The sequence below is a fragment of the Cervus elaphus genome, chromosome 5 (assembly GCF_910594005.1).
Source record: "Cervus elaphus chromosome 5, mCerEla1.1, whole genome shotgun sequence".
Lineage (NCBI taxonomy): Eukaryota > Metazoa > Chordata > Mammalia > Artiodactyla > Cervidae > Cervus > Cervus elaphus.
In genome coordinates this window covers 8,239,128-8,253,784 of record NC_057819.1, presented here as the reverse complement: position 1 = coordinate 8,253,784, position 14,657 = coordinate 8,239,128, and the positions used below count along the sequence as shown (strand labels likewise).

The window sequence follows — 14,657 nt, the reverse complement described above, 5'->3', positions numbered from 1 at the left end:
ATTGTCTCTGTGGGAGCATTAAAGGCATAAGCTATGGGACTTCCCTGGTGGTCCAGTGGTTAACTCCACGCTTCAGTACAGACGGCCTGGGTTCAATCCCCAATCAGGGAATGAAAATCCCACGTGCTACATGGCACGGCAAAAAGAGAAAAATTAACAGATAAGCTCTGGAGTTGGCTTAAATCTTCTGCTGCTTGGGTGACACCAAGCCTGTCTCCTCATCCGTAAAGTGGGAGTGGGTGAATAACTGTGGTTTCAAGGGTCATGGCGAGGATCAGGTGTGCTCTTCCAAAGAAGGCACTTCGGAAACGATGGAGCGTTTGCTGTTGTTACTGTCATCGTCACCATCGTTAGGGACAACCTGCTTTCAGCCAATCAGGAAGGACAGGCCAGGTCAGGCTCTCAGTGTCTGCTGAGGGGGAAGAGGGGTTCGGCTGGCGGCGAGGCTGGGGCAGGGTGGTGGCAGCCTGGGAGGGCGCCCGAGGGCTCAGGAGGGGTGGGGGGCGCAGGTGGGCGAGGGGCGGGGAGGGGAGGGGCTGACTCACGTACACCTGCGGGCGGACTCTTGGGCCAGCTGCAGCCGGTAGACGGACAGGCGGTTGGCTCCCCCGCACACGCTGCCCCGCTCGCCCTTGCAGTCCATGTCACACTCTGCCTCGCTCACGTTTGCCGCCTGGATCTTGTGGCCGCAGTAGCACTCGGCGCCGAACTCCAGCCCAGCGTACAGGTAGCCCCTGGGGGAGGCTGCTGTCAGGCCGGGGTGCTGCCACCACGGAGACCCCCGAGGAGGGCAGGGCGTCAAGGCCAGTGAGGAGGCCCCAGGCAATGGGTCGGCTCTGGGGACTAGGAGGTCCCGGAGGGAGACGGGGATACAGATGCTGAAGGTGGGATGACAGAGAGACTCCCAGTGGGGAGAGAGGAGACCTCAGGGGACAGGAGACCCATCCACAGTGGAGAGTGGGTAGACAAGAGGCTTCAGGAGATGGGGAGACCCTAAGGAAAGGAGGAAACTGGGGTGGAGGGGGGAAAACGAGGAAGGCTGTGGGGTCAGGGAGACCTAAGGAGATCTTGGGGACAGGGATGCTCCAAGGGACATCAAGATCGAGACTAAGGAGACCCTGAGAAGGTCGTGGAGGCTGAGGAGTCTGGAATTCTTGCAGGTGCAATGGGCAAGAAGCCAAGAAGGATTACAGGGAGGTCCTGGAGGGGGGCAGGCAGGGAGACCACTGGCGTCCATCCCTGCCTGAGGTCTCACACCCCCTCTACACTTTGCCACACAGACACGCCACGTCACAGTCACACCCACCCACATATACCTTCAGCACCCTTGACACGCACCACACCCTTCCTGTGGTCCCTCTGTCCTCCCTACTCTCCTGTCTTCCCTGTCTATAGCCAGGAGCCAATCACAGAGTCCAGCCCCTTTATTCCGGCAACACCACCCAGGGATGGTACCTCTAGTTCTCCTGAGAGAAGTCTGGCCCAGGAGAAGGGGCAGGGGACTCTCACATCTCTCTGGAAAACCAAGGTCACATATCCAGCCAAGTGAAAAAAACTCCTTTCCTTAAAAAAGAAAGCCAGGCACTGCAAGATTTTCTTTTCTTTCTTTTTTTTTTTTTCTTCACAGCTATGGAATCATTTCCTAAAAAGGACTCTTGGTAAGGATCCGTCTGTAAACAGATGAAAAGACAATTGCTTGTTCTGGCTCCAGGGGTGGGTGTGAAGTGGTGGGGGTGGGGGGGAGGGGAGTAGGACAACTCCTGCTCAGCCCTCTTGCCCACTGCGTTTTCTGAGGCACTTTCCCAAATTGAGAAAGGTTCCTGGGGGTGGGGAGCAGCCTGCAAAATACTGGTCCCGCAAGACGGGACTTATCGGAGGTGTCACTTCATGACTTCTGGGGGCTAGTTGGAGACACAGACCCACCCAGATTCATGTCTCCGAACACCCCAACTACTCGGGGTGGCGTGCAATCATAGGTCACCGGGGCAGATGCAATTGTTCAGCTGCTCAGTCGTGTCTGACTCTCTGCAACCCCACGGGCTGCACCACACCAGGCTTCCCTGTCCTTCACTGTCTCCTGGAGTTTGCTCAAACTCATGTCCATTGAGTCAGTGATGCCATCCAGCCATCTCATCCTCTATCATCCCCTTCTCCTCCTGCCCTCAATCTTTCCCACCATCAGGGTCTTTTCCAATGATTCAGCTCTTCACATCAGATGGCCAAACAATTGGAGCTTCAGCATTAGTCCTCCCAATGAATACTCAGGGTTGATTTCCTTTAGGACTGCCTGGTTTGACCTCCTTGCAGATGCAGTTCAGTTCAGTTGAGTCACTCAGTTGTGTCCAACTCTTTGTGATCCCATGGACTACAACACGCCAGGCTTCCCTGTCCTTCACCAACTCCTGGAGCTTGCTCAAATTCATGTCCATTGAGTCAATGATGCCATCCAACCGTCTCATCCTCTGTCATCCCCGTCTCCTCCCGCCTTCAATCTTTCCCAGAATCAGGGTCTTTTCCAATGAGTCAGCTCTTCGCATCAGGTGGCCAAAGTATTGGAACTTCAGCTTCAGCATCAGTCCTTTCCATGAATATTCAGGACTGATTTCCTTTAGGATAGACTGGCTGGATCTCCTTGCAGTCCAAGGGACTTTCTAGAGTCTTCTCCAACACTACAGTTCAAAAGCATCAATTCTTCGGCACTCAGCTTTCTTTATAGTCCAACTCTCACATCCATATATGACTCCTGGAAAAACCATAGCTTTGACGAAATGGACCTTTGTTGTCAAATAATGTCTCTGCTTTTTAATATGCTGTCTAAGTTGGTCATAGCTTTTCTTCCGAGGAGCAAGTGTCTTTTAATTTCATGGCTGCAGTCACCATCTGCAGTGATTTTGGAGCCCCCCAGAAAAATTGCAGATGCAGTAGGAGCAGCTTAAACTATCTGGGCATCTTGGGGCTGGGTCAGCCTCCTTCCACCTCTCTGTCTCTCCGAAGCCTTGGTTCTCAGGTGTCCCTGGGGCCCGTCACATATAACTGGACCCACTGATGGAAGGACCACTACTGGACAGCAGGAGCTCTTAAAGTTTCCCAGCTGGATGTGAAATTCAGAGCAGCAGTGCTCCAACCGCGGTCCCGGGACCAGCAGCAGGTGGTATCATCTGGGAACTTGTTAAAAATTCTTGGACTCCACCTCAAACCCAACAAATCGAAAATTGGGGGTGGGGTGGGGCCCAGCAATTTGTTTTGAAAGATCCCAAGTGAGCTTCCCTGATAGCTCAGTTGGTAAAGAATCCACCTGCAATGCAGGAGACCCCGGTTCGATTCAACGGTCAGGAAGATCCCCTGGAGAAGGGATCGGCTACCCACTCCAGTATTCTTGGACTTCCCTTGTGGCTCAGCTGGTAAAGAACCTGCCTGCAATGTGGGAGACCTGGGTGCGATCCCTGGGTTGGGAGGATCCCCTGGACAAGGGAAAGGCTACCCACTCCAGTATTCTGGCCTAGAGAATCCCACGGACTATATAGTCCATGGGGTCACAAACGTTGGACATCACAGCAACTTTCACATCCCAGTTGATGCTGACGTGCGTGTCCTGGAGCTCACAGCTTGGATGCAGAGACAAGCACGTAACTAGAAAAGGGCTGCACAGTGAGATGAGGGTGACACGGAATAAATCACAGATGGTGGAAATACAGGAGGCGCCCAACATGCCTGGGGTGTCAGGAGAGACTTCTCAGGAGGTGACAGCCAAGATTGAGCTTCAGAAGATGAGTCAGATCAACTTGCGTAGTTCAGTTTGGTTCCGCATGCGCTTGTTGGCTGCCCACATGTGCTTCCAGAGAGAGCCAGAGGTGTGTCAGCCAAGGCCCTGCCCCCAAGGGGCTCCCCAGCTAGTCGGGGAGACAGAAGCATCAGCAGCCTTGGGCCACAGAATAGCAAGAGCTTACATGTGCTGTCTGCCAGGTGCTGTTCTCAAACATTTGCTTTGCAAGTACTAACTCTTCAGCCCCCACAAGACCCCTCTGAGGGCATGGCCCCTGCGATTTACCTCTGTCTCCCCACAGTCCAATAGATAAATTAATCAATCAATATCCTAGAGAGCTGGGAGTCTCTCCTAAGCTGGAGGTGGTCCTGAGTTCAGGATTGATGGTGGACTGTTCTGGAAGCTGATTATAAAGCAGACAGTGTTTCCTAATCAGGGAGAGAAGGAAGGGTCCCTTGGCCCCCCACTTGCCCATTTCCACTCCAGCCACACAGCTGAGCTCTTTCAGAGCTCGTGACCTTCAGAGGCAGCAGGCTTGAGTCTGAAGGTCAGCATGTTGGAGGCCTCCCGCAAACCACCATGGGTCAGGGACCCAGGGCACGGGGGAGGAGCAGGTCCGCTCACTGCTCCGTGCCTCCCGGGCAGAGTGCTGGTTCCCAGGCCTGGCCCCAGGGTCCCCACTCGCCAGTCCTCTGGGGCCTGTCTACTCTTGAAAAGTCAGCTCCCTCCCCTTAGGGCCTGTTCTCATTGAGAACATCATTTTCTCCTTAGATTGGAAAACATTGCCTGGACAGGTGAGTGTTTCTCCGTGGGACAGGAACGAATAGTTTCTGGGCTGGGCAAGCACTAAATATCCCTGATTGCAGGCTCCCACCTCAGCTTTCCCACAGGCATCTCACAAGCCTCATGCTCACAGACTCACACTTGCCTGCACGTAAACATCTACTTGTGCTTTCCCCACAATTCTGGACCCTTGCCAACGTATCCACAGAGACCTGGCACTCACAGCCAATATTATTTAAAGGAAATTCGGTGTTGGCATTAAGCTCACAAACATGTCACCCTGCAGAGTGTACACTGTAAACTCACACCTAGGCACAGCCTCACACAACTGCACAATCAAGGATTCCAACAGACCAACTCCCTACTCTTGATCTCCAGCATCCATGAGACAGGCTCCTCTGTCCATGGGATTTTTCAGGCAAGAGAATGTGCACACGCATGCACTCACACAGTCACACAGTCACACACACACTCACACACACACACTCACACACACACACTCACACACACACACACACTCACACACACACCCCCCCTTGCATCACCTTCCCTTACAGTGATATGTCCATCCTTCCTCATGCCCTCCCATGGGAAAACGAAAGACCACCGCAGGTAGGAAGCTGCGAAGGAAGGGGTCTGGATGCAGGGAGCCTGGGACGCTGGGGCCCTACCGTTCTGCACAGTTGTCCTGGCAACGGAAGACGGTCATCTTTTTGTAGTCGAAAAAGGACACGCCTCGGAGGGCCCGGCTCTGGGTGTCATCCAGGTAGCAGCCGATGTACTTAGCTTTGGGAAGATGAGAAAAGTCAGATCTGGGGTGGTGGGGGAGGGGGACAGAGCTGAAAGAGTTTCAGAAGTGACGAGTCCACCTCTGGCTATGACCTCTTGGTCCCAATTCCTTCCTCTGAGCAGTCAAGTGGAAACAAGAGAGACTGACACTCGTGTGCATTGGCAGAGCTTGGTCCACGGGGCAGTGCAGTCCCGTGGGTAAGGCTGTGGGCCCTGGAGGTCAACAGAGGGGAGGAAGCGACCTTCCATAGCCAGGGGTAAGGTCACACCCCTGGGCTCTACTGATGACGACTGGGCACCCAGCAACCCAAGCTCACCCCACTCCCTAAGCACCAAGACTCTTATTAAGACAGCTCTGAAGAGTTTGATAAGTTGACAGCCTGCTGTCATTTCTGCAAGATGACTTAAGGTTTTATTTATTTTTTCTTGGAAGGAACACTGGACTTGGACATCTTAAGATCCAAGTCACCATCTCACTTTGGTGACATTCCAGTGCATTTAGGCCAGTTAATCTCTCTGAGGCCCAGTTTCCTTCATTGTGGGGATGAAAATATCAGCCCAATGAGGTTAAAATGGACTTATTTGTATAAACATTTCTTCCACAGGGTCTTGCATATAATAGGCACAAACTTAAGGTGAGCTGAATAAGAAATGAGCCATTCACAGTGCTGTTTAAGTTCTTCACAGTTTTCCCACTTTGTGGGCCAAGGTAAATGCTTTCATCCAGAAGGAATTTTTTTTTTTTTTAAGATTCTGTTTGATGTGGATCATTTTTAAAGTCTTTATTGAATTTGTTACAACATGGCTTCTGTTTTATGTTTTGGATTTTTGGCCGTGAGACACGTGGGATCTTAGCTTCTCCACCAGGGATTGAGTTCACACCCGCTGCATTGGAAGGTGAAGTCTTAACCACTGGACCACCAGGGGAGACCCCAAAAGGAAAATTTTAAACTATGTGAAACAACCATCCAATGATATACCATTCACTTAGTTTTCTTAGATTAGTACATGTGTTCCTATACTTGTTGGTAAATAGTACATGAAGATGGTACTTTACAGTTTATCAAGTCTTTTCCCATGTGTTCTTACAATCATTATTAACTTGGACATGCACTTTACTAAGTGCCTTACACATACTGTCTCAGTGAATCCTTAGAATGAGCCTGTGAGGGAAGTATTAATATTCCCAGTCAATGTATCAGAGGAAACTGAGGCCCAGAGAGGCTGAGTCACCTGCCCAAGGACACACAGCTTATACCGGTGGGGCTGGGTTTGGACACAAGCAATCTGGCTGCAGAGCCCATGTTCTGAACTACTGCACTGCTTGTTTCTCTTTGCTTTTTTTTTTTTAAAGATTTTTTCCCCTGCTGTGGACCATTTTAAAGTCTTTATTGAATTTGTGACAATACTGTTTCTGTTTTATGTTTTGGTTTCTGACTGGGAGGCATGTGGGATTTTACAGCTCCTGTCCCCGACTAGGGATCAAACCTGCGTCTCTCGCACTTGAAGGCGAAGTCTTAACCATCCCCAGGGAAGTCCCTCTTGTTTCCCTTTGGATCCGGGGACCTTTGCAATGACCCAGGTGCAGTGGCTCTTGGCATGCTGAAACTCTGTTCTTAGATGATTGAACAGGGGCCCAGAAAGGTGAAGTGAGCTGTCCCAGACCTGGAACTAATTGATGGAAGAATAAAGATTTAAATTTAGGTCTATGGGACCCCAAACCAGTGCTCTTGCATTTGGGAGTCACTGGAGGTGAGCCTGAGGACCCAGCCAGCCCTTGGAATTAAACAGCCCTCCTGGAGAATGATTGAGGAAAATGCTACATGCCACCTGATCTCGTTCAGGCCTAGGCTGCTGTCGATTTAAACTGTGGGCTCCTCGCCCCCCCACTCGTGGTGGAGAACAGGGTCTAGCAGAGGATACCGGCTTGTTAAGGAGCAATTGTGTCCCCTCAATGCCACCCTGCAAAGTGCAGAATTTGTCAGCCTCGCTGGAGATGTGTCTCAACCCTGATCACCTTGAATTTCTTTCATAAGACAGAGGTGATTTGGTCGACTAAGAACAGTTCATCTTTAAAAGAAACATCGCCTCCCTGGAGCAGGGACATCAGATGGTGACAGCTCTGGGAAAGCCGGCATCTTGTCACTGTGCTTGTTCAACAGAGGATGACTCTCCTGTGTCACAGCAGGAAACATGGCCCGGGGAGGGGTGTGTGTGTGTGTGTGTGTGTGCATGGCCCGGGGAGGGGTGTGTGTGTGTGTGTGTGTGTGTGAGTGAGACGTTTACATCTGGGCGGGGAGAGAGAACTTCCATGGGCCATTGTTGGCAAGTAACCTTAGTTCAGTAGTTCACTACAGGACAGAGTGTCTAAGGATGGGCAGGAGGAGAAAAAAAAAAAAAAAGGAGGAAGGAGAGGAAGGGAAAGGGAAGGTGGGGAACGGTTGTTTATTTTGGCAGAATGAGGTCACTGTCATCAGATCAAAAGCTGTGTGTGTGAGACAGGGAGAATATGCATTGAGTACCTTCTATGTGCCATGCCTCATTTAAAAAAATTCAGTCCTTACACCCTTCTTATTAACCCATCTTATAGATGAAGAGACTGATCCTAATGACTGTTGTATCTGTCTGTCTTAGAAGTAAATCTTTGTATTTGGCCTATGGTATATGCTTTCTGACTGGTCCCCACTCATGTTACTCCATCTTACTTGTTTCTAAGTAGAATTCGAAACTATGCAATCTGCCTGTGTGCCCAGCTCTTGGAAGCATCTCCAAATCTTAAAATTTAAGCCCAGATCTGTCCTCCAGCCGTTGTATGTTTGGGGAGGCTTCGCTTCCATGTGGCCCACAGGCTTCGGGATCACAAGGTACCACACTGGGTCCTGACAGAGAGGAGTGCTCATGACCCAGACATGCTGGGCTTGGAGCTGGATGTACTATGACCATGGGTGGTCTCGCCAGAGGGTGAGGGTAGGTGCATTCGACTATAGGGGGGATGGTGGGTTGTGTTAGATGAGAGTTTTATAATCAGATTAATAGGAGTGTGAGCACATGTACACACACGTCCTCTGTAGGGTGAGTGGGTGGACTGTCATGGTACCCTTTGCGCCTTCAAAGCAGCCTACCCTCGTATTTTTCTGTGCATGCTCAGTCACGTCCCACTCTTTGCAACCCCCATGGACTATAGCCCGCCTGCCAGGTTCCTCTGTCCATGGGATTTTCCAGGCAAGACTACTGGAGTGGGCTGCCATTTCCTTGTCCAGGGGACCTTCCTGAGCCAGAGATCGAACCTGCGCCTCCTTCATTGGCAGGCGGATTTGTTCCACTAGTGCCACCTGGGAAGCCCTTACCAGCTCTGATCTTGGGGAGACACTGACCCTGGAAGAGCCAATCATATTGTACCTGCCACCAGCCAGTGCTTGATGGCTCCGAGGAAGGACACGTGACCTACTCTTTGGATTCTTATAGATTAAAGCTGGGAGAAAGAGATTCGTCTCCCTTGGGTTGTGACACTGGTATTCTTTAAGTCCAGAGCTACCAACAGCCAAGACCCCTGGCACAAAGTCAGTCTGTGCAGCAGAATCAAGCTAAGTCAGAAGCAAGCAGAGATGAGAGTTAGGAAGAAAATGGCACAATTCATTCATTTGACAACCTAGCCCCTTTGGTAGTTTGGTGACAAGACACACTACATTTTCTTCTTTGGCTTAAGCTGATTAAGGTGGGTTTTTTGGTCCCTGCCATCAAAGGAGCACTGACTAATATGCTGACTGCCAAGCTAAGCTGCCTGAGTCCACCCAGCTGGGAGAGGCTAGACTGTGTCCCTGTTTAGGCTGCCCTTTCTTGTATACCACACTTAGTCTCGGCTTGGGAGGAAGGCTTCTCCATCCCGCCAGAGAGACATTCCTGGAGGGATGATGGGAGATGGAGGGTCTTCTGGAAGAGGAGTTAATACTTGACCGTAGGTCCATCTGCCCCAAAGCCTGGGCTTTTAAATGCTGCACCACCCCTTCCCTAAGCCTCCCACCAGGCCAGGCATCAGGTTGAGATGACCCACACAACAGCCGCTCAAAGGCTTATTGTGGGAACAGATGAACCTCCTTTTCTTCCTCTGTCCACAGGAGGGAAAAAGAGACTCAGGGTCCCCTTCTCTGATGCTCTGGAGAAGCGTGGGCATGCTATATACTGTGACCTGATGGATGGGCTGAGCTCTTTGGGTCAGGAAACGGATACTGAATCTGTTTCCTCCTTGCCCTGGGCCAGGAAGGGCTGGTGACTCCTTCCCTCCTGACCCTTCAGTTCGGGCTGTGGCCAGCACAACCGGCAACCCTCTCGCTGGAGCTCTATCACCCAGTTAGCGATAAGCTCGTGGGGGGTGGGGTGGGGGGTGGGCTACCATCCAACCCACTTCCGATTTTCCTCAAGTTCTGCTGTACTGGCAGAATCTCCCGAAGATGAGGGGGAGGTCGGGTATGTAAAACAGGGACAAAATTCACAGGCCACTCGAGGGTGAATTAATGGCTGAGTTCATACAATCTATCAGCTCATCGGAGCAGCCATCTGAATATCGCTGAAACGGCAAAGTCCCGTCCCAGCCTGGCTATTTATCTCAGGCGCAGAAACTGGCGAGGGGTGAGCCCAGGAGAGCACAAGCATCTGGAAAAGAGCTCTCCTGACTGTTTTTTCCCCTTTTCCTTTCCTTTTTTTTCCTCTTTTGCTTCAATTAATCTTCCTTTTCAAGCAACTTTGCTCTCTTCAATAAAGGTAATTTGTTAAGAGGATAGCTAAACATGTGCTAATTTGTATTCCTCTTATTTATTGTTTGTGAGTAGATTTGCAGACAGGAGATATTACAGTGTCCTCAAGGACCAGTTTCGGAGCCTACCAGATCTGGGTTCTAATCCTGACACTGTAGGTAGCCTGGGCAGTATTACTCAAGGTCCTGCCTGAAAAGTGGAAATAAAACATAAGGGAGTGGGATTTCCCTGGTGGTCCAGGGGTTAAGAATTCTCCTTGCAGTGCAGGGGACACAAGTTCAATCTCTGGTTGGGGAAATAAGATCCCGCGTGCCTCAGAGCGACCAAGTTCCTGCTTGCTGAGACCACTGAACCCATGCCATAACTAGAGAGTTAGTGTGCTGTGACCAAAGATCCCACATGATGTAATGAAGATCCCGCGTGCCACAGCCAAGACCAGACACAGTCAAATAAATGAAATAAAAATTGAAGGAAAAAAAAACTACAACATGAGGGTGTTTTGGGTTGAACTGTGCCCCTCATAAAAAAAGATCAGTTGAAGTCCTAAGCCCAGTACCTCGGAATGTGACCTTCTTTGGAAATAGGGTCACTTCTGATGTAATTAATTATCAGGTGATACTGGGGTAGGTGGGTCCCCATCCAACATGACTGGTGTCCTTATAAGAAAGCGGCAAGCGGCTCTCTGAAGTCCCAGAGACACAAGGAGAGGACCGTGTGAAAATAGAGGCAACAGCTGATGTTTTACGGCTGCAAGAAAGGCCAAGGGCTCCTGCTGATGCCGGAAGCGGGGGGAAAGGCTTGCAAGAGATCCTCTCTGAGGGGCTTTGACAGCCCGTCTTGATGTTGGACTTTTAGCCTCCTGAACTGCAAGGCAACACACCTCTGTTGTTTCAAGCCACCCTGTTCATGGTACTTTGCTATAGCAGCCCTTGAACACCAATATGGGGGTATTTTAAAAAAATATTTATTTATTTGGCTGCTCTGGGTCTTTAGTTGCAGCACATGAGACTTTTTTTTTTTTTGGAAAGACATTTATTTATTTATTTTTGGCTGTGATCGGTCTTTGTTGTTGGGTGGGCTTTCTTTCTAGTTGCAGTACTCGGGCTTTGCATCGTGGTAGCTTCTCTTGTTGGGATGCATGGTCTCCAGGCTGCTTGGGCTTCCGTAGTTGTGGCTCCCGAGCTCTAGATCACAGGCTCAGTAGCTGTGGCACACAGCCTTAGCTGCGCCATGGCATATGGGGTCTTCCCGGACCAGGGATTGACCCCGTGTCTCCTGCATTGGCAGGCAGATTCTTTACCACTGAGCCACCAGGGAAGCCCATCTTTAAGTTGAGGCAGGTTAACTCTTAGTTGCAGCAGGATCTAGTTCTCCCACCAGGGATCAGACCTGGCCCCCTGCATTGAGAGCATAGAGTTTTAGCCACTGGACCACTAGGGAAGTGCCTACAGGGGTATTTTTTAAATTGACTGTAAGAAAAAAAATTGACTATAAGATTGATCTCTTATCAATCTTATAAGAGATTGGGAAAAGAGAAAGGGTTACTTTCCTGCTGGGGATTCTTCACTATCTTGGAAAGTTGTCCTTCAGGAGGATCACTCCAGTGCTTCTGGGCTTCCTTGTGCAGGAAATTCCATCCCTGGAATTCCTGCTCATATCTAGGCTCCCTTGGGGTAGAAGGGATGCATTTTTCAGTTTGGTCAGGGCCCAAGGATCCTACAGGCTCAGCTCAACTGTCTCCTCCCCCAGGAAGGCATGATAGAGCCCCATGACCCAACTGGATCCTTCCCTTGGGATCCCAGAGTCCCCTGGTTTACCCCACCTTAACACTTCACTAAACAACTTTCCAAGAATTGAGTATTATTTTTTCAGATTATGAAGAATTTAGGCCCACTGTGGAAGGGTTTTTAATAAAATGGAAAAGTGCTAAAGTGGGGGAAAGGACGACCTGATGCTATATATGTACACCATTCTATTGTTTAGGAGTCACCTACTCAACCGTGTGAGATGGTGACGCACGGGGAAGCCTCGAGCACTGCAGTCCATAAAATTGCCAAGAGTCAGACACGACTCAGTGACTGAACAACAGTTCCTTAGAAATAAACCCCTAAGGGAGGAAACAGGACGACAAAGGCGGAACCCAACAGCGTTGATTGTGACTGTTGGATGGGGGGACTCTGGGCTATTTTAACTTTTATCTCTTTTTGCTACGTGTTCTAATTTTTCTACAATAAGCATGTGTGACTTTGATAATCAAGAAAAAAGTTATATGTTAAAATATAATTCACCTTTTTACTCATCTTTCTTTTCCCCGGTGGGTGTGACTATTCTTCAGACCAAAAAAAAAAGGAAAGTGTGCTTGAATCATTCTTGCATCTCCACCTCCCAGCACAGGGCCGGGCAAACAGACATGCAATAAATACAGAATGAATGAGTGAATGAATGGAGTTGGGATTCTATTAAGAGTCGGACATGACTGAGTGACTGAATAACGAACAACATAGCTCAGTGGTTAAGAATAAGAGCTTTGGGGGCTTCCCCGGTGGCTCTGGATCTTTTTTAAGCAACAGTGAGAACTGGACATAGAACAACAGACTGGTTGCAAATCGGGAAAGGAGTACGTCAAGGCTGTACATTGTCACTGTGTTTATTTAACTTATATGCAGAATACATCATGCAAAATGCCAGGCTGGATGAAGCACAAGCTGGAATCAAGATTGCCAGGAGAAATATCAATAATCTCAAATATGCAGATGACGCCACACTTATGGCAGAAAGCAAAGGAGAACTGAAGAGCCTCTGATGAAAGTGAAAGAGGAGAGTGAAAAGTTGGCTTAAAGCTCAACATTCAGAAAACTAAGATCATGGCATCCAGTCCCATCACTTCATGGGAAACAGATGGGGAAACAATGGAAACAGTGAGAGACTTTATTTTTGGGGGCTCCAAAATCACTGTAGATGGTGACTACAGCCACTAAATTAAAAGATGTTTGCTCCTTGGAAGAAAAGCTATGACCAACCTAGACAGCATATTAAAAAAGTAGAGACATTACTTTGCCAACAAAGGTCCATCTAGTTTTTCCAGTGGTCATGTATGGATGTGAGAGTTGGACTGTAAAGAAAGCTGAGTGCCAAAGAATTGATGCTTTTGAACTCTGGTGTTAGAAAAGACTCTTGAGAGTCCCTTGGACTGCAAAGAGATCCAACCGGTCCATTCTAAAGGAAATTAGCCCTGAATATTCTTTGGAAGGGCTGATGCTGAAGATGAAACTCCAATACTTTGGCCATCTGATGCAAAGAGCTGACTCATTGGAAAAGACCCTGATGGTGGGAAAGATTGAAGGCAGGAGAAGGGGACAACAGAGGATGAGATGGTTGGAAGTCATCATCGATTCTATGGACATGAGTTTGAGTAAACTCCAGGAGTTGGTGATGGACAGGGAGGCCTGGCGTGCTGCAGTCCATGGGGTTGCAAAGGGTCGAACATGACTGAGCGACTGAACTGAACTGAACTCGTGGCTCAGTGGTAAAGAATCCACCTGCCAATGCAGGAGTCACGGTTTGACCCCTGCTCTGGGAAGACCCCACATGCCTCAGAGCAGCTAAGTCTGCACACCACAAAGCCCGCACCGTTGAAGCCTGCTCATCCTAGAGCCTGTGCTCTGCAACAAGAAGCCACTGCAATGAGAAGCCCATGCACCCTTACTAGAGAGTAGCTCCCGCTAGCTGCAACTAGAGAAAAGCCCATGCAGCAACAAAGACCCAGCACAACCAAAAACAAATAAAATTATTTTTTTAAAAAAAGAAGAAGAGCTTTGGATGTAAACAAGAGTTGGGTTGGAGTCTGCTCTGCCAGTTGGCAGCTGTGTGACATGGGACAAGTCCTTTAACCTCTCTGAGCCTCCATTTCTTCATCTATGAAAAAGAGTTTAATACTTCCTACAGACGTGAGGCTGAGGATGAGCACAGTCTGACCCAGAACTAACTCTCCATAACCTGCATAGATCACATCTTCTGCTGGAGGAGGTGGGGAGTGGGAGCCCTGCGGTCGCTTCCAAAAATGCTGACTAAATCTCCCGTGTCCTTCTTCACGCCCAGCCCAACACCCTCTGTAAGCTGGGGTGGGGGAAACAGAAACAGCACAGACTTTGCAATCAAACTGGAGTCTGCTCCTGGTTGTGCTCCTGACAACGGGGTCACCTAAGGCAAGTCACAGCACCTCTGTTCTCTCCTACAGAATTACAATATTAATAATAATAGCCGGCACGCACGAAGTGCTTACTGGTTTCCAGGGTCTGTGCCAAACACCGTCTGTGCACTGAAAACTGAGACAATGTAGCGCGGAGGGTTCAAGTGTAAGATCCAAACCTCCTGGGTTCAAATGTTGATTTATCTTCTCCTCCTGCTGGTTAACCTCGGGCAGGTTACCTAACCTCTCTGTGCCTCTGTTTCCTCCCTGGAAGGGGGAGTTAATGACAGTGTCTACTTAGCTGGGCTGCCAAGAAGACTATGGGATGTAACAGCTGCAAAGTGTGCTGCAAGAGTGCCTGGCATTTAGAGAGCATGCCATC

General features: G+C 49.6%; 1 protein-coding gene across 10 annotated transcripts in view; it reads right to left on the bottom strand.

The window, feature by feature from the left end:
* Positions 1–14,657, bottom strand: part of WSCD2 (WSC domain containing 2) — a 128,094-nt gene that overhangs the window by 34,525 nt on the left and 78,912 nt on the right. For 9 of the 10 annotated variants that reach the window (XM_043901526.1, XM_043901521.1, XM_043901523.1 and 6 more), the window contains 2 exons: positions 5,218–5,332; positions 550–734 (listed from right to left, as the gene is read on the bottom strand). The exons of the other annotated variant lie outside the window; for it this stretch is intronic. In XM_043901526.1, the coding sequence (XP_043757461.1) occupies positions 550–734; positions 5,218–5,332 (300 nt within the window). The remainder of the gene's footprint in view (positions 1–549; positions 735–5,217; positions 5,333–14,657) is intronic. 10 annotated transcript variants of the gene reach the window in all.